At 34.7% G+C, this 22,203-nt stretch overlaps 1 protein-coding gene across 1 annotated transcript in view; it reads left to right on the top strand.

Moving 5' to 3' along the window:
- SEMA3A (semaphorin 3A) overlaps positions 1 to 22,203 on the top strand; it is a 297,699-nt gene that overhangs the window by 111,720 nt on the left and 163,776 nt on the right. Inside the window, 2 exon segments of the mRNA XM_043969236.1 lie at positions 8,824 to 8,893; positions 8,896 to 8,942. Of these exon segments, the coding sequence (XP_043825171.1) occupies positions 8,824 to 8,893; positions 8,896 to 8,942 (117 nt within the window).

Here is a 22,203-nt window from a genome sequence, read left to right as displayed (position 1 = left end):
CTACATAGTACATCTTTATATATTTGTTTATTGTCCTTAAGTTACTTAGCAACTATATCCTATATCTTAGTAGTCTCCTGGGTCCTTTCAACACTTGGTAGATTTACTTTCACTTCAGCTCAGCTCTTCCTGAAGTATTTTTGGCTTTGTTGACTGTTGGTAGAAATTAAAGTAGAATGGGCACTTCATTAAAAAGAGAGTTATTTCTTCTGTGCCCAGGTGCATTAACATGTGCTGTGACTGTGAAATAACTGGGGGAAAAAGTCAGAGTATTCAGTGTTTTTAATCTCTGTCATCATTGCCAAAGGTTAAAAAAATTATGAGATACTTCAAATACCAAGTTAGGAACAAGTCCTTCCAGGATAACTTCTGAAATTGACATTACTAAATTGACACCTTTATTCTGTAGGTACAGAGCTTATTGACTCAGTAACAGGTACATAAGAAAACCACACTTACTGGCTGTGTGACCCTGGGCAAGTCACTTAACCCCAATTGCCTTACGGAAAAAAAAAACAAAAAACAAACCAAAAAAACCAATAAGAAAACCAGATGAGACCTGTTCTTTAGTGATATTGTGCTTTGGTTCCCTGGATGACTATTTCTCTAGTATTTTATGTGTGAGTCTTCTAGAGGTCTTGTCATAGAGAGAACATCAAAGACCTCAGTTATGCAGACTTTATCCTAAGGTTAGTGACAGCTCCATCCTTGGCAACAAGTTTTCCTTGGAAATTATTTCCTGTTCTTTGGTCATAGGTCTTAGGTTCCTGGTAGTCTGGTTTGTTCATGCTCTTTATCTTGTTTATGTTATTGTTGAAAAAAAGTATTAATATTTAAGCTGTCTTGAAGTGATCTACAGGTTGAATTCAGAAAAAAAATGGAGGGGAACTATCAATATGGTAGTGGGGGAGGAGTGTTGCCAATTAGATCTGAAGGATCTAAAAAAGAAGAATAAAACTATTCCCTGAAATTTGGCCATTTTATTTTTGGTTCACACATAGTTATATCTCATCCATTGTTTAAGACTCAATGTGGTCATTTATAAGCATAGAATCTAGGACTGGAATGGACTTTGAGATAATGTAATATAGGACAACTCTCTCAATTCTCAGATGCAGAAATCAAGCCCCAGAGAATTGTCTTCCTCAAGGCTACACAAGGACTAATCAATCAATCAATATTTATTAAGCACCTACTATGTGCTTAGGCACTTTGCTCAGTGCAGTATATAGGCTTGAAACTTCACTATTCTTAGTATATACCCAATGCCATTTTCATTATGTTACATGTTTGTTTTTTCATTTTGATTTTTCATATATTTAAAGGTTTTAATAGAAAGCTATATGTTTTAGGGTTAAACATGTTTCTGATAATGGTATCTATGGTAAATGACATCAGATTGACCTTCTTCATCTGAGTCCTTTTCTGAAATATTATTATTTGATGACATTGTACCAGAAAGCAGAACTTCTAACAAAACTGAAAGCCATATAATGTTTTTATTTGAAAATACAAGGCCTTGAGTAATTAATAGCTAAATTCAGTTGGTTTTACATTGAGGCATAATGACTTATGTTTTGTAACATCTTATATAAATCAATCTCTCTTTTTTTCCACTTAGCTTTTTAAAAATTCAAGAGATAGAGAAAAGCATATTTCAGTAGATCTCATTTCATTGATATTCTATTGCTACCCATCCACATTTTCACATTGTGCATATTTTTATCCATGTTTCTTCCTATAGAAGAGCTAGTCAATGTACCTTACGGACTCAAAGCGAACCCTTCAAAGCCATACCTTAGAAAATGCTCTGAAAAGTTATTGAATAGATCATGTTAGGTAGATTGTTCAGAAGCACTGAACATTGAATCTGAATGACAATTAGACTTAACAAAGATGTGTTAAACTGCCAGTGGTCCTTATCAGCTTCTCTAATCCATCAGCAACTTCTGCCTGAAACTTCCCAGGACCTTTTTAACAGCAGAAGAGAATCTAATTTGGTGGTTATCACCAGTGTTTGCACCATCATTGTCATACCTATCTTGCCAAAGTGTATTTTCTCTCTTGATGAAGTTAGAAGGTTGTAAATCTAAAGAAAAATATTTATGCAAACTTTGACTGTAAAAACATGATTTCAAAACAATTAGTCCACTCACCCAAGTCAGTAAAATAACAAAGCAGTTCAGTGGGAGAAAAACATTCAGTCCAACTTGTCATTTAATTGAATGATCAGATAGAACAGTTGACCTTATAGGCTAAGTCTTGTGTAGACCTGGCCTGCAGAACTTCATACTATATAGTTTTAAAAAGTAGCAATAAGGATTGATTTTTAAACTTTGTGACTTAAACAAATATGAATTATAGCTATTGGGCTACACATAAAATTTTATGCTTCTACAAAACATAGGAATGACAGTAATAGAGTAGAAATGACACTGGTTTTATTATATGTTGAAAGATTCTGGTAAGCAATAAGGCAATCTAAAAATACACTGTAACATCAGCAAAGGATATTGTGGTGGATGGTATAGCCTATTTATATTTCATAAACTCATAGGAAACAAAAATTCATTTTTTAAATTCAACATTATCCAAATAAAGTGCATTGAAAATTGGCCAACTAAAATTTACATTTGTAATCTACGCACTCTATCAATTTTGCCATATGTATCTCTCTAAACAAATAGACCTCTCAGTGGCAGCTAGGTGGCGCAGTGGATGAAACACCAGCACTAGATTCAGAAAGACTGAGTTCAAATCTGGCCTCAGACACTTGACACTTAGTACCTGTGTGACCCTGGAAAGTCGCTTAACCCTCATTGCCCCCACAAAAAAAAAATAAACCCTCTCAAAACAATAAAATAAGAAAAAGAATAGACCTCATCTTTTAGGGAAGTCTGTAGCATCGAGAGAGAGAGAGAGAGAGAGAGAGAGAGAGAGAGAGAGATGAGAGAGAGAGAGAGAGAGAGAGAGAGAGAGAGAGAGGAAACAACATTCCTAGATAAATGTGAGACTCTTAAATAGAGGAAAGGATTAAAGTGAGTGACAGCAACAATCTCCAGGATTATTGCTTTGGCACTAGGATCCTCGGATTCCACTAGCTTGCCAAATAAATTGACCTGAGGAAAAGAACGTCAACAGATTAACTTCATAAATTAAGTTTATTAATGGAATTTCATACATTAAATTATCCATCCAGCATGATAGGAAAATGTTTCCTCTGCTTTCCCAGCTGTTAGATGATACCTTAAAATTGTTCCATCTAACTCACTGAAGGAATAGAGACAAATCTCTTTTTGTTTCTAAATGAAGGCTCACTGGCCTGGTGCAATGCTGAATTCTGCCCATTTATTTTGAGCTGATTTCTACTGTAAATTTTATTTTAATATAGTGTAGGCCATTTGGAGAGGGGAAAAGACTTGAGTAGATAGGTTGTATGAACAGGGACATCTTCTGATTTTAACTTAAAACAAAAGGTATTTTATCAATAGAGGAAGAATCAGCAAGGACGTGTTTGTAATCCTGTGCTTTATTGTGGGTGCAGTTTGTAGAAGCTTATTCAAACACCTCAACTGTTTTAACTTTCCTACATGGAGCAGTTGTTTTGACAGATGGATAGACTTTATTTTAGGAACGTCCAGGAGAAGTCTGACTAACACGGTTTAATCAGTATTACATAGCTGCAATATTTGTTTTTCAGTTATTATGCATTTGACTCTTAAGGGAATATTGGGGAGGGGTTTTTTTCCTAATTCATTTTTCTAGGCTAATCTCTTTCTCCATATTTCTCTATCTATTTGATCTCCAAATACTGCAAACTCTCTTACAAATAAATGTCAATGTTTTTCTCAATAAAGATGATACATTGATCATCAGGCACGGACTTTGCTTAGGCTAATTTATTGCCGTTTAATCTCTTGAGGACAATTTTTCAGAGATTAGTTAAATGTTTATCATGGATTTCGACTAGAAGTTATTTCAGGCATCATCACAGGAGCAGATATGTTTGATCAGCTCTAAGCAAACCAGAGCCGTGGATAACCTTGAACCACAGACAACGTAGAAAGGATAAAGGCTTGAAAAAAAATGTCTTCACTTTGACTTCATTGTTCTCTTCCATCACCCTGTAAAACCCTCCAGTGGGTGAGTCAAAGAGCAATGTGGTGCCAAAAAGTGCATTACAGTTTAAAGTTTTCAGATTTGCCATGGTTCCAAGCAAAGGTCACAAAATCTTTCTTCTGCCTCCTTGGAGCAGAAATGTGTGAAGGTGTGCTTCCTTCCTATGCCACCCCTCTCTTCCTAAGGAAATATTCAAGCTGGTTCCAAACAAAAATGAATATCCTGTTTAGGAACTAACAAAACCTTGGCAGCAATAAATTGAGACTTTTTTTTTGTAAATCTAATGAATGACAGGACTGAAACCCATTTATGTAAAAATCTGTCTTTAAAAAAAACACAAACTGATTACCAACAATGGTTCTTTAAGATCCTGGCTCTTTTATAGAAGCAGTAATTTAATTCCTTCCCCCTCCTGGAGTGGCTGTTGATGCATTCTCCTATCTGCTATTTTTAGCCCATATAGAAATTTCATTTAATTCTTTTGTTTCCCTTCAAGTATCTTAACTTGGAGCTCATTTCCCCCCTTCTCTCAGGGTTCTATTGCATGGTCCTTCACATTCAAAGCAATATCCAGCTAGCCTCAGGGCATGACAGAAACACAACCTACTGCCAGCTAGGAGAGCCCAATTGAGTGATAAAACTAACTCATTCCAGGCTGTGGGCCAATAGGGGTGGGTTGAGCTGCTATGTAGAACTGATACATTCAATCATCAGCATGCCACGATTGTATTGTTTGCCAAATTTCACAGCTAGAGGTGTATGTAGATACTACTTTTTTTCCCCTATCTTGGGAGTGTCTAGACATCTTATTTTTTGTAGTGGTCCATCTATGAAAGGGTAGAATAAAAAAACATAAAAACTCATCATATTCTGTGTGTGTGTGTGTGTGGTGTGTGTTTTGGGGGCGGGATGGGGGGGGGGTCTGATGATTTGCAGGAAACTCAAGTGCTTTCCAAATAATGACTAGAAGCCTCTCAAGCCCCTTGGTAATATGAATAAGGAGAATGCATTTTAGAATAGGGCAAACTGAGGCACTAAAAAAATATAAGCTTTTAACCCCAAACACTAAAAATATTAAAATAATTCCACAAATCCTTAGCATTATTTGACATGTAAACCAGGGGAAAAATCAAGTACAAATTAAAGAACTGCAACATGCTCTATACTTATTAAAGCACTTCTTGAGCAAGGAGAGAAAATTTATGCCCTTTGTCTAACATATAGAGAGTATAATCTCTCTCTATTTCCTATTTATGACATTTCAGGTCAGTCTAAAATCAGGTAAACAGAAGCCCTTCCCTTTCTTAAATTAATAGAAGGTCTTTTGGATTTCAAATTGATTTATTCCCATTTATTAGATAAACAAAATGCAGCCTATTGTGATAGTAGCATGTGCTATGCAAGCTCTGTACCAGATTAAATGCACATCACTAGTTTGAGAGCCTTACAAAGTGATTTATTCTTTATAGTTCCTCTACCCCCATTCATACACATATGGAGTGCCTATCAATGGAGTAAGTTGGTTTGTTGGGGATTTGGTTTTGGCCTAACATAAGGAACAGAGATAGGAACTGGGCCTCTGATTTCCTTGGTATGAGTAACATGGGGGTAAAGGAATCTCTGCCACTGCTGGTTGGACCTTTTCTGCTCTCTAAAAACCTCTGAAAGGTTAATGGCTAGGGTAATGCAACAGCTCTTGAACCAGGTCTTTCTGGTTATGTTTGATTTTCTACTCACTATACCAAAACTGCTTCTCATAGAAAGTCCTAAGTGAATATGGAATTTGTAAATTTGTAGTAATAGCAAATATGGGGTAGCTAAGTGACTGCCCCCTTAATGGGATTAAATGCCAGACTTGGAGTCATGAATCATTTGGTTTCATACATTTACTTGTTATATAATCTGGGCAAATCACTTAACCTCTACCTCTGTTTCCTCAACTGCAAAGTGGGTACTATAATAATAGCAGTTACCTCCCAGAGCTGTTTACAGAGTAAAGTACTTATCACCAATGCTTGGCACTTAATAGGTGCTATCCAAATTTAGTGATGTAACCTTAAAATTGTTATTATTATAATGAAATGCGGTATTTCAGATTGTTTTTATGCTCAGGGCACGTGAGTAATCACCTACATTTGTGATTTGAAAGGTACATGAGTTTTCCCTATAAACAAGCAAATAAATAAATAAGTAAATAAATGTGTATCTATACATATATGTGTATATATATACATATATACATATATATCTATATATCCCTTGCATGCCTCTGATTTTACCTATAAATTATTCATTTATTTGTGATAGTAATCTACATCTGTATCTTTGATCTAATAATCTAATCTAATCTTTTCAGATACAAATAATCCTGGGAATGGAGCACAATAACATCCAAAATGCTTAGTGTTAGCATATGTAGAATATGTTTTTCTTTCATTAATAAGACTTCTAATTTTCCCAACCTGGCCTAGGTTCTGAGCACAGGGCACTATGAAGACAGTCTAGGGGACCCACTGGGGGAGGGAAGAAACCTAAGGACTCCTAAAATATTTTTGTCTATAGAAGAATTTTATGTGGGAATGAATCTCTTTATAATGAAACAAAGAAATCCTGTCAAAGTTTCTTAAGGGAAATTTATAAAACTACGGCATTAATTCTTGGGTTCCATTTAACATTTTGTAAGGTCTGGTCTCAAAAAATGAATTTAGAGGCCTGTCAGAACAGTTCAAAAAAAATTAACCATCTCTCTGGTTATCTCAAAAGCAGTTAAGGATTTGTTATGAACAGAATATGAGGTCCTTAAGCTTTGGATTTAAAGATTTAACTCATCTTTCTAAGCAGATTTTAAAGGTTACCTACATATTGACCTCGAAAAATTAGATTCTCATAGACAACAATGAGATAAGTTAAGTAATTTTGAATTATTCTATTTAATTTGAACTACCTGTTTCTCATTTCATGGAGGGTAATAGAGGTAAGGCCAAAGTTTCAGGTGCAAATATAGAATACATGTATATTTATAAAGGTCAGGTAGAAAGTTGTACTAAAGAAAAACCTAATACCTCACACATTAAGGTTTTCACTTAATAGGCTGAATATAATATCAAGACAAATTGGTATTTGGCCTTTTTGAGTGTAGCATTAACATAAAACTTTTCTTCACTATATTGGCCAATTTCAGTTGTACTACATTCTGACTTCTACCTTTACCATTATAGGTACCTGTTTCTTTTCCTACTTCCATTTGTCCATAGAAAGAAACTGAGTCCGGCTGGAAACTATATGAAAAATTATAAAACAATCTTTAGCTAAACTTTTATGATCCCACAGATGAATACACATTGGAAAACTTTTAGAAGGCATGTTATGTGTTCAATAACATAACTCATAACACATTGTATACTATATGAAACTAATTTTTAAAATTGTATTATGTGGGCAGTGGACTGTAACAGCTTATTGAAGTTATTATGGTAGTTGATTTTTATAATGTCTATATAGACTTACTTATTAAAATAAAAGAAATTGCTTTTTTCCTGCTATGGATTACTATAGCAATAAAATACATTTTAATATTTCAGGGTTTCCACCCTAGTATGTCTTCAACTAAGAAAAGCATTTTTATTTGTATAATGTAAAACATTTTTTCTCTTGGAATTCACCTTCAGTGTGTATTGAAATGTTTTCATCAAATAGCTCCCCTGTCCTCCTCTCCTGCTCTCACTGACCACCTCTAGAGACATTCTTTAAAGATCTTCACCAACATGAAAGATGCCAACACTAAAATTTATGATGTGAAACGATCTTGTTTCAAAATGAGATAAACATATTTGGGGGGCATATATTTTTTAAAATACCCTGCAGATAATAAAGTACAACCCATTTAGCTATACCTCAATTAAATATAAATTTCTACTAATTAATAATTAATCGATATGTATGTTTGTTTTTTATAAAAGAATTTATATTGTCTGTACTTTTAAAGTTTGAGACTCATTATCAAAAGTTTCCCGTTTTTACATGTGCACCTATTTCCCATACAGGAACCTATTTTTTTTTTTCTTTAGTAATGACCTGATCAATTTCCTGCTCTAATCCACCCCAGAATTCCTGAGAAAGCAGGTCGGATTCTTGGTTATCTGTATCCACTTTCGTCCATTTCTTTCAAAAAACCAGAAGTAAATTTAAACTAAAAGTAACTGAAACATCAGTTTTGATAGTGGGAACATTTGGATTGAAAAAAAATCACTGTTCTCTGGGGATGTTTCAGTGAATTCTCAGAGGGACCCATTCAAAGCAGTCCTTTTTCAAACTCCCAACCTCTTTGTAATGAGCACCTTTGAATAAAAATGAAATTTATAGGACTTTGCTTTCCTTATACTTTAAAGGGGGAAATTAAGTAGCCAAGACAAGGGAGAACATGTTGGCAAAGAAAAAAAGGTTAGAAATTGGAGGAGTAACTTATCTTTGGTGTTGCAAGAAGGTGCATAATTTTGAAGTTCTGCACCCTTGTGTGCAGAACAATTAGACGTTGGTTAAAATAGTCATGGGCTGCTGAAAATAAACAAGGCCTTAGAAATGTTGTGCAAAGGCCTCAAATGAAAAAAATCTGTTCCTCCTCTTAGCATACCCAATACACTAGAGGATATGTTAGTCAAACTAATTCACTGTTTTATTTTATTTTATTATATTTTTTTCTTACAGAAAGAATGTGCTAATTTCATCAAGGTGCTTAATGCTTATAACCCAACTCACTTGTATGCCTGTGGAACAGGGCTTTTCATCCAATTTGCACCTACATTGAAATTGGACGTCATCCTGAGGTAAAGCTGTATAAAAAGAAAAAAATCTTGTCCCATGACCCCTTTCCTATTTAAATGCCTTATGCTAATTACCGAGCTCATTTAGTTTCCAAATTGTTGCTCTGGGTGATCTGCTTTCTAATTGAGATGTGATCTTAATGTCTGATTTGTGAATGCTAATCAAATGAAGCCATCATCTACCAATAGATGAAGAGCAGAAAGGAACAAAGAAAACTAACATTTGTTTTTAACCTAGATTACTAAGTCAGTTTTCTTTTGTTTTGGTGGCAGATGCCAACAGGCTCTCTGTGTACTGGATCTCCTTTGTCTTTTATTGTGTCAGCCTCCCCCTCAGTTCCTTCCTCAGACAGTACTAGTGTCTGCCACCCCAGCTGTTTTCTTCTGCCTAGGATTAAGACTAGATGCTACCCAAGCATATTTTTATACATGCTTCTTAGATATCCCATTTTATCCAAATAGCTTATGTTCTCTTTGTTTTGTTTTCTCACTTAGTTAAATACTTATTTTATACATTTATTTATTCTTCTAATTGTAAGGAAAGGACAATAGCAAAATGAATGGGGGTACTGGGGCTTCTAATCAAGAGATGCAAATTCAAATCCCACTTCAGCAATCACTCACATCAGTTTTAAGGGTAAACTCTGAACTTAGTCTCCAGTCTCTGCAAATGTTTGTGGGGTAATCTCAAAGTGGTATACTCAAAACCAATTCTATTTTCAGACTCACAGCCTTTTTGAAAGGGCCACTTTGTAGAGAAGAGTAAAATATAGCATTTGACTTTCATTACACCCCAAGGGAAGCTGGGAGATCTCAAGTGTCAAAGACAAGGAGAGCAATATAATGGAAAGGGCGGGGGAGGCTAAAGTTTAGAGGAGTAACTTTCCTTCCTATTGAAAGAAATGCTCCTGAGCAAGGCAGGTGATGCAGTAGTATGGCTAGTGAGTAGAAAAAATAAAGTTCAAATCTTAACTCAGATGCTTATTACTTTGTAGCTGGGGTTTCTCATCTTTTAATTTGGGATAATAATAATAGCATCTACTCCTCAGTGTTATTGTGAGGATCAGATGATATACCTGTATAATTTCTTACAAACCTTAAAGAGTAAATTCTACTTATTTATTTTATTACTACTAACTATTATTGTTTTTGTTGTCATTGTCATAGTTATTGTATAAATTAAGTGTCAGTGCCTCACATTTCTCATCTGTGATCAAGGAATGGATGGTCTCATGCTCCTTTCAATAATGCTATCCCTTCTTTTGTTTGTTTGTTTTGTGGGGCAGTGAGGTTCAAGTGACTTGCCCAGGGTCACACAGGTACTAAGTGTCAAGTGTCTGAGTCTGGATTTGAACTCAGGTCTTCCTGAATCCAGGGCAGGTGCTTTATCCACTGGGCCACCTAATGCCCTGCTATTCTTCTTAAATGGTATATTTCATTCTTTTATAAATCACTATCCTATGATTTGATTTCTAAGTATTTACTTGTTATGTTACTTTCCATTGATAACTGAGTGAAGAGAATTCACTGAATCAGAGTGAAATTGAAATTGACCATCACTGCAAGTGTTATAAGACTAGAAGGGAATATTGCTACTGAAGAAATTAATTTACCAAATACCATATAACATTGTACTTCTTTTTTTCAAAATGTCCTTCATCCTCATGTGGCCCACAATAGATCGAGGTGTTCCATACTGTGTCCAGCAAAACCTTATAAAATAATTTCCTTCCAAACTAGAGGCAGGTATTAGCTTTTTGGTATTTTTTTTGTTTTGTATTGTTTTGTGTTTTAATTTCCAACTCAAATTTCCAATCTAAAAAACAAACTGTTGAGCCACTGTGGTAAAGTAGCAACTGTCCTCATTCATCAAAATACATGGCTTTGAGTTCTTCCCTCTACACATAATATCTAGGAAATCCAGTCTGAGTAGTGATGGGAAGCTTCAGTTATCTATACGTCTGCCTAAAACTCTCTTGCCAAGAAGCAGAATTTCTAATAGCTTTTTGGCTTGTACAATTGATAATTTCATATTACAGAAAATGAAAGCCAATATGGGAAATTCTACTCTAGATCAGATTCTCTCTAATATGGAGAAACTAGTTACTTGGATGCAAATGATAGAGACACTGGAAGGCAGGGTAGACATAACAACTTTCTCCAGTAGTTTGTGAGAAAATAAAAGAAATTTGGGCAGGGTTAGACATATGCCATAGATTTGGGGAAAACAAATTTAAAAGGACAGTAGGATCCTATGGAATAAAAATCTACCAGGGAAGTTCGGCCTAGAAGGGATGGAACACTCCAGGTTCCAAGTAGGTTAGTGGGTAACATTTTCTCTCCTTCTCTCTCTTACTCTCATAATCTCAGCCTCTTAAAAATGTGTGGTGTGTGGTGTGTGTGTGTGCGTGCGCCGGGGCATGTGCTCGCGCACAGAAAACTTAATTGTAGAATTAAATACATAACAGTAGTTTTATTAATCCTTGTTAATCATATGAGTGTATGTAATTGTCCCAAAAGTCTTAGTTCAGTTTTAAGCTTTACTAGTGGCTACATACATGTATGTGTATGTGTATGTGTATATGTATATGTATGTGTATACATAGATGCATGCATATATGCAGATGGATATGTATTTCCTTTCCATATTTCCATGTACGTCTTAACCAACAGTAAATTATATAAATGTTCAATTTATTTTATGTACATTGACATGCTTATGGCAATTAAGTTCACAATTTATCAAATAATTTTGAATAGAAAAAAAAAAAACAAAAAACATCTTTTAGTGCTTCAGGCAATTCTTGATTTCCAAGTTGCAGAACAGGTGACTTGCTTGGCTAGAGGGCATTTCCTCACTGGAATTTCCTCTACCAATGAAATCCCAGGTGTATGTTAAAACAATAACAACCTAAAACATAATTTAAATATTGATAACTTCTCAGTACACCCCATACCTCTAGACCAAATTCATTATTCTTATCTTGAAATAAATAACAATGTGGCTTTGTGATTTTGAGTATTGAAGTAAGGTTTGGTTGTTTGTTTTCTTTTCCAGGCTAGGTGACTATGTCTTCCTATCTGATTTAACTGGGCTAATGAGAATCTTGTATTTGGGCTGCAAATTTTTTTGTTTCAATTTGAGAATTTAGAGAGTCTACCTCTCTCTATTGTTTGGCTTCTGTGAGTCAGTGCCCAATTATTGGGTTCCAGAGAAGAATAAATATCAACATATTCCTAATGTATATCCATATAATCTATATGATTCAAATTGAGAGCTCTCTTAGCAACCATTTTAAAGTTTATGCTTGAGTATGTTATAATGAAAAAAAGTATAGCACTCTGAATTAAGAGCAACAGTTTTGGTTTACTTGCTTTATAATTTTTGTTCCTTTCAGCCTCACTTTTCTTATATATTAAGGTACTTCTAAAATACTTTCCAAAACAAACTATAGATGCTATCAAAATAAAAATTCCCTACCTTGTCTTGTTAGCTTCAGTGGGTGGCACTTTGTTGGCTTAGAAAAAGGAAGACGAGTGGGTTTTTATTTTGTTTTTGAAAGAAACAAAATGGGCCTGTTCCAAAAGTCTTAGTGTGTTTCAGGGTACTATCGCTAACAACTGCACTGACACTTTTTTGGGACTCTGTACAGCTTTTTAACTTATTTCTCACAGCAATGTGAGTTAGGTGCTATTATATCCGTTTTAACATATTAGGAAACTGAGCCACAGATAGGGTAAATGATTTATTTAGTGTCAAACCGTAAATGCATGAGGGCAGGTTTCAAATTGAGGCCTTGCTCATTCCAAATCTTATACCCTTTCTCTGAAAAAGCTTTTAGGTTTTAGGAAGTATGGATTTAAAAAACAAATGGTTTACGGATTTGAATAAAAATGTGAGATCCACAATCAGTTGGAAGCATTACATTACATTATCTCTACTGTCTTTTCCATTTACATATGTGTGTGTGTGTATGTATATAAATTCTAATATCTTAGTTACTCCCAAGTGATAAGACTGGAGTTGGTTAACTGAAAGCTACAGGCATCTCTGAGTGAGCCTAACCCTAAGTTTTACAACCTTTAATCCCTTTGTTGATGATATTTTCGTCATACATCTCTAATTAATGCTGTTTAAGTAATTAACGCAATAATGCCAGAATGTCTCTCTCCTTTCCTCGGGTAATCCATTCCCACTATGACCTGAAATCAGAAAAAAAAAATTATCTATCGAATACTTATTTGTCCTTTGATTCCTAGCCCTGGGTCCTTTCTGATTAGAGAAAAAGGACACTTGCTGGGGTGGAGGGGAGGGGAGGAAGGAGGAAAGTATAGGCTTCCTGTGTCCCAAGTGACTCTGGTTCTTCCTCCACCCCCACACACTGAATTGTAAATACTAAGAGGTTATAGAGCTTAAAATACAGTGGTTTGCACATACAAATCAAACACAACTAAGATTAGAACTGAAAATGTACTGGGAACAAAAATCTGTGTAACAAGTTGCTCTGCTAAAGTTCTCATTTCAAGATATATAAGGAACTCTTCATATTTATAAGAATAAAAAATGTTTCGCATTTGATAAATGATATCAGGATATGAACAAATCATTCTCAAGGGAAGAAACCCAATTATCTATAGTCCGAGTGGTGAGGAAATGCTCCAATCACCAGTTATAAGATAAATGCCATGAAATCAACTCCAAGGTTCTACCTCACAATCATGAGAATGGCAAGCTACCAAAAAAAGAAAATGGCAAATGTTGGACAGGCTACATGGGCATGGGATTTGTTTTGCTTGAATATTTTATATAAGGGTCAGTTCTTCCTTTCTTCCTTCCCCTTCCCCTCCCTCTTTGTTTCCTTCCTTCATCCTTTCAATTCTGCCTTTTAAAAAATTAATATTAAAAAGATTTGATTATTGGGTTCCTCCCCTTCATTTCTTGAAACTATCTCCAGTAAAATCCATTACTTGTCAAGCCACATATCTACCATCTTAAATACAAGTACTTGTCATTTCATATCTGTAAAGTCTCTGCTAGTTTCTTTGTTGCTAACCTCTGTTCCTCTCATCCATCCTGCAGAAGTCTTCCTAGAACTTCTCTGTAATAACTTCACTCAATATTTCAATAACCTAGCAATTTCCCTTTGGTTGTTAAATGCTTCAAATTTAAATCTCTCAGTTTACTCTCAAAGTCAAACCATTGTCAAATTCCTGGCCTCTAGAGACTAGGATGGGACCTAAGAGTGCTGGGTGATTAAAAACCCAATTAATTGGACCCTTAGGAAAGAACATTTCTAGGGAGAGTGGGTGTGATCAAAATCTTATCCCAGAAAATAAACAGGATGCTGCTCAGTCAAAACAGATCATACATATATTAGAGCATGCATACATATAAGCACACATACACATGTAAGTCTTTATAAATCCTGTAAATTTGTGTATGTATAAACACATATATGTGTATATGTGTATGTATGTATATATATATATAAATATTATATATTTACATTTATATGTATATATGTTCACAACTATCAGGGAAAAACCAATTAACTGTTCAGATCTTTCTTCTAAAACTAAGCTGACTCTGAAGCAGCCTGGCATAATTGACAGAGAGCCAAGCTTAATTAGGAAAGTCTGGATTCAAGTTTTCTTTTAGAATATACTGACTGTGTGATCCTAGGCTAATCATTAACCTCTCAGTGTCCTAGGCAGAACTCTAATACTAAAAATTGTAGAACATGTTGATGTTCTACATTGGCATTAAGGTTTCTTCAAATAATTTTCTGAATATTAGAAAGGAGGAGTAGTAGTCTTTGGTAAGACAAAGTTGACTCATACAACACCTCTATAACTTGACATTCTATGGTGACAGTCCAGTACCAAAGTTTTTTTCTTGATCCTTATAAACAATAACTGAGAGGGTCCTAAACACCTGCCTTATCTCATAAAATTCTGGATTTTATTAGCCATTTAAATTGTTGCCTGGCATACAAATAATGGAGCCTTCTTGTCTATCTGTACATAGTCATCTAAATAATCTGTATTTCTTACTTTAAAAAAATATAGGTGGTTTAAAGCAATCTCTTTGGTGTTATCATATATTTTTTATGGAATATGATTTATAATATGTTATATCTTAACATTTTCCATTCAGTCATGTAAGAGGTTTCCAAACTGTCCCGCTTAGTGTCCTTAATGCCTTAGTAATTTTTTTCAAGGCACCCATATACCAAAAGAAAATACCTGAAATTCCATTTGTTAACTAGTCAGTACCAAATAATTTAATGTGTTTATTTCCTAACAATTTTAATGGCCATTTGAAAATAAAATACCTATACATCACAGAAAAAAAAATAACGTTTTTATTTCATTCTTAAATAACACAATTGCTCACTAAAGGGATGGGGTATACCTGTTAGGAGTTGTACACTTCTTGAATCTTGGAATAAGATTTGACACCTCCACCCAACTTCCTCTTTTGACTTGATTTTTGCATACTTTTTATCAATCAACTGCATAGATATATTGTCGCAAATGAGAAAATTGAGATGATATTGGAGTAGCCACCAAGGACAAGTAAACACCAAAAACACAACTCAAACATTTGAGCTTGTCACTGATAAGAATATATATCAAGATCTAATGCTAAAACTGTGAACTACTTCAAACTACTAGTTCATCCAGAGCAGACGAGAGCTATTGCCATGTTTCCACTGAAAATTTCAAATATACTGTGACACCCCTGGAAGTCATCTGTGGCTATGGTGCACAATTTGGAACTGTGGGTTTAGGCTGTTAAGTAAAAACAAAGAAAAGGAAGAACAAGGGGCAGAGAAAAACAAAAGAGAAACCAAAGGCTATGTTTTTATAATACTTCAGAGCATAGCATTTCTCATGAATTTGAGTAAAATCATTGACAAAGCTGAAAAGCATAACATAGATCATCCATTCCAATTCATTCATGATGATTTGAAGCCCCAGGAACCATAATATGTACATAATGTGACCCATAATGTACCATACATAAAATCATAATGTTAGAGTAAGGATTTAAACCCAGGTTCTTTGACTACAAACCAGTACTCTTTCTTTTCTTTTCTTTCTTTTTTTTTTTTTTGGGTGGGGAAATGAGGGTTAAGTGACTTGCCAGGGTCACACAGCTAATAAGTGTCAAGTGTCTGTGGCTGGATTTGAACTCTGGTCCTCTGAATCCAGGACCGGTGTCTATCCAGTATGCCACCTAGCTGCCCCCAAGCAAACAGTACTTTTTCTGTGGTACTATCACCTTGACTTTACAAGATATTTTTCACCTTTGAAAGTTTTCTAGTTTATAATATCATGTATTTTATTCCATTTTTACATTTAGCTAAAATGCTTGAAGCATATTCTTTTTTCTTGTTGCTGTTAAAGATTACTTTCAAGAATCTTTAGTTATGAGATAGAGCATTTGCACATAGAGTGCTTGATGGCTATTTACTATTCCAGAAATCATTTTCCTTTTCATTATTATGATTTTGTGAATATTTTGAATGCATAAAACAGAAGTCTCTGATCTCCCTCAATATCTTTGTTCTGGTGGAAGTAATCTCTCTTGATCATCTGTAGCTGTTTTATATTGTCTTTCAAGGATCTCTAAAGCTCAATTATTAAAAGAATCACCTTGTGGATTGACATTCAGGATGGCAAATTGCCACAAAAATAAAGACATTATTGTTGAAGTGAATAAGGGCACTGTACATCATTTAAGAATAGGCTTTGTATTTTGTAAGAAACTTAACCGACCCTTTGAGTAATGACTTAACAGTCTGGACATGATTTCCTCCTGTAAAAATGTCTTTTAATTTTTAAAACATACCTCAATCTTAATGATCTAGGACAAGGTATGGGCACTCTATTTTCTTTTGCTTTTTTTTAAACAGCACATTTTTATACTTTAAAAAAAAATTCTAAAATCTCTTCTTGGCATTAGAGCTTCTCTCCTGACCACACACAGTATGTCATTGCTTTCTGTATTAAATAGATTTTTGGTTTCCTGAGATTTCATTTGGGAATTGGTAGACATATTAATTAAATCCAGCTCTGTTTAAGATGGGTGTCAATCAATTCTGGGGTATCTGCCAAGAGTATTTGAATATATATTATAGCTACCTAGTGATGAGGTCATTTGCTTCATATGAGTGAATATTTTATCATAAAACTCCGCAAACTTAATAGAAGAAATAATTTACAGAAAAGATGATTCAGGACAAAAGTTACAGAAAAGCTTGGTTTTAAGTTTAAGCTCTCAGCTTCCCTGCCATTCAGATGGCAAAGTTTGTTCATCCTTCAGAGGCTAAATAATCCCCAAATGGCTTATGGTGTAAGACATTCCCCCCTCAATTTACATCTGTTTAAAAAAAATGTCTTTAGTAGGAGCATGCGTTTTTTGAAGGAAGTCTCTGGATGTTTTCTCAGATTCCAAATGGGCTTCTTCTGTGTAGAGGACCCGGAAATCTGAGGCAAGGACAGACACAGATGAAAGCTGTAAAACATTAGCACTGTAATTCCATATAATGTCATGTTCAAGCCATGGTAGACTAGTGAAATAGTAGAATATATGTACTGAGGCTTAGTGGACATCTCTGTGACCACAGTTGTCCACAAAACAAAAATAACATAGCTAATCATTTTGATTCTTCCTGTCTCTCAACTCCTTGCACAATGTAGGTGTTTAATAGTCAAAGTTAATGTTCTTGAATAAAAGTCTATAGGAACAAACCCCTAGGCAAACTTTTGAACAGCAATCACCTTCAGCCAAGTGTTCCCTTTTTGTTAAGGATGCTCAGTCTCTGAGTATGTTCTTTCTAGGCTAATGGAATTTTATGCCCTATATAAATGTTTAAGGGGAGAAATTGTAAATTGTGATTTTTTTTGTGAATCAAGTTGAGATAAGAATGAAATGAAGTCTCCCTCTGCAGTTTGCTCTCACACTATTCATCCAACCCCTTTGCACCTTATTGAAATCATTCTCATCATTCAAAAATCAGCTACTGTCATCTTCTCCATGAATTTTTTCTCTAATTACCCTAGTCAGAAATGTTCTGGTACTTCTCACTAAGAACATCATAGCCCCTCTCTAAACTCTTAACTTGTGTTTACCCTTTCTCTTTTACTAGATTGTAAGATTCTTGAGGGTAAGGACCAAATCTCATTTTAGAATCCTGAGTTCAACATACTTTCTTGCATATATTGCTACCTTAATGTTTATTCCAATGATTTGTATCATTTAGTTATATAGGACAGTATCTAAAATTAACATGGAAGCAAATAGAATCTAGTTTCTATATTTGGGACCTCTCCCCAACATCCACAAAAGTTTCATAATTGTGAGTTTTATCAACTTAATAGAAGTTTAAGTTGCATGTGTATATATACATATTACTGCTATATGATATATAAAATATTGCTGCTATATACATGTTTATAAGTATCTCTCTCTGTATATATATCTATATCTATATCAACTTAGCTCTGTAATTTGTGTTAGATAATATTTATATAGACCTACTTTCTAACTTAAAGAGATGAGGAAACTGAGGATCAGAATTATGAAGTAGGTAATACATTACCCTTAGAGAGATATATTCAATTCCTGTTTCAACTTCATCTCTAATGCCCCAAAGATATATGCAAGGGTTCAAAGGTGAGAGCTAAGAAAAATCATAAAGTAGGAAAAGTGTAGGTACCCTCCGCTTCTTTTGTTGTGTGTTGTTCTCCTTGCACAAATTCCTTCATGATTACCCTGGATGCTCAGAGACTCATATAGACTAATGCTTCCTCACCTATACCCCGGTCTGTAGAAGTGGACCACACATCTAATAAAATATGCATTTCCTAGGTCTAATTATTATTATTATTTTTTAGTGAGGCAATTGGGGTTAAGTGACTTGCCCAGGGTCACACAGCTTAGTAAGTGTTAAGTGTCTGAGGCCGGATTTGAACTCAGGTACTCCTGACTCCAGGGCCGGTGCTCTATCCACTGTGCCACCTAGCTGCCCCGGGTCTAATTCTTTTAGGAACTTGTATTCTACCAATAGATGAGAATTTACTCAAAAATGTTAATGAACTACATATTCATTGTGTTATCTTTTCCACATAATATAATGCTTTAAACTTATTTAAACTTTACTTTCCAAAGGTTTTAAGGAGTAATTCTGATGGTGTAAGTTTCATATATATTGATTGGCATATGAACATAATTTTTGCACAGATAGAGGATAGCTCCCTTTAAGTATTTGAAGGATTGTCAGATGGGATGAGGACTTGTTAGACCTGTTCTTGTTTTCCCCAAGGAGGAGAAGTAGATTTGATTAGTTGAGGTTACAAAGAGGGAATTTAAGGCTTGATATAAAGAGGAACTTCCTAACAATGAGAACTTTTCAAAGTGCAATGTGGAAGTAATGGTTCCCCCTTAATTGTAGTTCTTGAAAAGGATAACCTGGAAGATTCCTGTTTCGTGATGGATTGGACTAGATTGATTGTGAGGTTCTTTCCAACTCAGGGATTCTGTAAATTACCACCATCCCTGGAAACATAGACATGTAGCCAAAAGACACATCTTCCCCATCTTTTTTTTCCTATTGGGAAGGAAGTAGAAAGGAGAATTAGGCACATTTGGTCCAAACCATACAGTATATTTAACAAATGCTGAATGATCTATCCCTCCTTTATCCATTTTTATTTCTTGGATCAGATGTATAATTTCCTCACTATAGAAAACTCCTTGTAAGAAAAAAACCCCGTTACTAATACAGGTGGGTGACCTTCTATGCAATTGTATAACTTTGATGAGTTGTGTAACCATTGAGAAGTTATGTGACTGCCCAGGGTCACAGGTCTAGTATGTGTCAGAGGGAGGATCTGAATCCTGAATTGTCCCAAATCTGAGGTCATACCTCTATCAACTCTGCCATGGTAACTTTCATATTCATTTCTCTAAAGCACTAAAATTACTAAGTTCTCAACCCAGTATTAAGAGTATTTGTCAAATGCAGTCAGGCCACCCAAGGTGGTGTGGTTGAAGAAATGAATTTGACTAAAAATACTATATTAATATCAATTTTATGTATAGTATGTGTATGTACTTTGTATATTTACTCTATATACTCATATATTTTATACATAGATACAAACATATATGTGTGTCTGTATGTATTCAGCATTTTACTCCATTCACAATTGTGTATGTGTGTATATATATATACATATATATGTGTTTGTGTAGTATATGTATATATAGTAAATATGTGTATGTATGTAAAAAAGGATATGCATATGTGTATATACAAAGTAAATGTATACATTTAGCACACATATATATTATATAGGAGCATAAACCTATGTAGTATATACAAAGATGAAGATAGATATCACTTAAGAGCTGAAAAAATGTGAAAAACATGCACTACAATATCCTCCATCCCATATAAAAAGAAATATTTCAGTCCTGCATTTTATTTTTGACTTGTTTGTCCTGTACAGTTGAAATACAAACACCATAATTAAGAGATTAGCCTGCTTCCCCCTCCACCCCCTCTTTGGTTACTGTGAAAAGTTTTTTCTCACGGTGTTTTGCAACTCCTCATTCCTGTTAGAACTCATAATAAATTTAAGAGACAAAAATGATAACATTGCCTTTTGGTGTAATTTTTTCTCATTTCTTTTCCAAATTTTATAAGACCTAGTTCTATTTCACCAGCAAAATGATCAGTTACTCATGACAAGGAATGTTCTTTTGACATGATGAACTAATTTACTTAAGTGTGTAGTGATTTCAATCACACATCAAAGAGTATTTTACCAACACGTTTTATTTCCTCTAATTGAATGCATTTCTACTCATTATAAAAAAAAAAACCTTTAGCAGATAAAGGAATTGAGTTAAAACACAATATGAAATAATTAGATGTTCCCATCTAGTAGCCTATGAATGACCAGATACTAAGTGGAAATATTGAGAAAATTCTAATTGTTAACAGCAATAACTAGCAGCAAGGCTAACCTAATACAAATAATGAAGTAGTCCAAGTTTGGTACATTTCCCCCTTTGCTGTGAACCCCCTTTCCCAAAGCTAGGCCTCCACTACCATAAACCTCTGTGTCTTCAATGTCCCTCTCTCATGATTATTTTAAGAATATCAGAAAAACAAAGTTCACTTAATTCACTTCCTCTTTTTCACTGATGTAGAAAATAGCTACAGAATGTTTAAATGAATTTGTTGAAGTTACACAACTAGTAAATATCGGAAGCAGAATTTGAATCCAAGTCTTCCTCATTCTGATCAAAGACCTATGTACTATACATATTGGCTCTCATGATTCTATGTTGTCTCTCGTATAAAAATAATAATAACTGCAATATTTTACAAATAATTTTTTCACCTTTAAAAAATTTGAGGCAAGTTATATCAATTGTTTAATTGTTTCAGTCATGTCTGGCCTCTCTGTGTCCCCACTTGGGGTATTCTTGACATAGATACTGTGATGGTTACCCATTTCCTTTCCACTTTTTTTTTTTTTTACAGATGAAGAACTGAGGCAAACAGTGGTAAGCGACTTGTTCAGGGTCACACAGGTAGTAATTGTCTAAGGGCCAGATTGAACTCAGGTCTTCCTGACTCCATAGCTTATGCTTATTGACTGTGCCACCTAGTATAGGATAGTATAAGCTCCTTGAGGTCAGGAACTTTTTTTTGGCAGGGCAGTGAGCATTAAGTGACTTGCCCAGGGTCACACAACTAGTGTCAAGTGTCTGAGGCTAGATTTCAACTCAGGTCCTCCTGAATCCAGGGCCAGTGCTTCATCTACTGCACCACCTAGTTGTCCCTAGGAACTTTTTTAATGTTAATTTTTATTCTTTGCTGCTTCATGGTATAGCATAGGGTCTTGAATATAAAGTGGCTGAGATTTGTGCTCCATGATTTGAATTCAACAATATCTATTAACCCAGAGATTACTATTCTCTACCTGACCTATGTCACAGAGTTATTGTGAAGAACAAATCAGAAAATGAAGAGGGATGTACAAACCTACTCAAATGATGGGTATCATCTCATTTTCACACCCCCTCACACATATACAAACTTCTTCTCAACCTTTCCCCTTTTACCTGTTTCTCCTTCCTCTACTCATTTTTTTTTCTCTGTGACCTGCCTCATTTTCCCCCCTGCCTTTTTAACGATGAAAGAGTAGTGATGGAATATAAACATCAAATGGGAAGAGA

The sequence above is a fragment of the Dromiciops gliroides genome, chromosome 5 (assembly GCF_019393635.1).
Source record: "Dromiciops gliroides isolate mDroGli1 chromosome 5, mDroGli1.pri, whole genome shotgun sequence".
NCBI lineage: Eukaryota > Metazoa > Chordata > Mammalia > Microbiotheria > Microbiotheriidae > Dromiciops > Dromiciops gliroides.
This window is presented reverse-complemented; position numbering and strand designations above follow the sequence as displayed.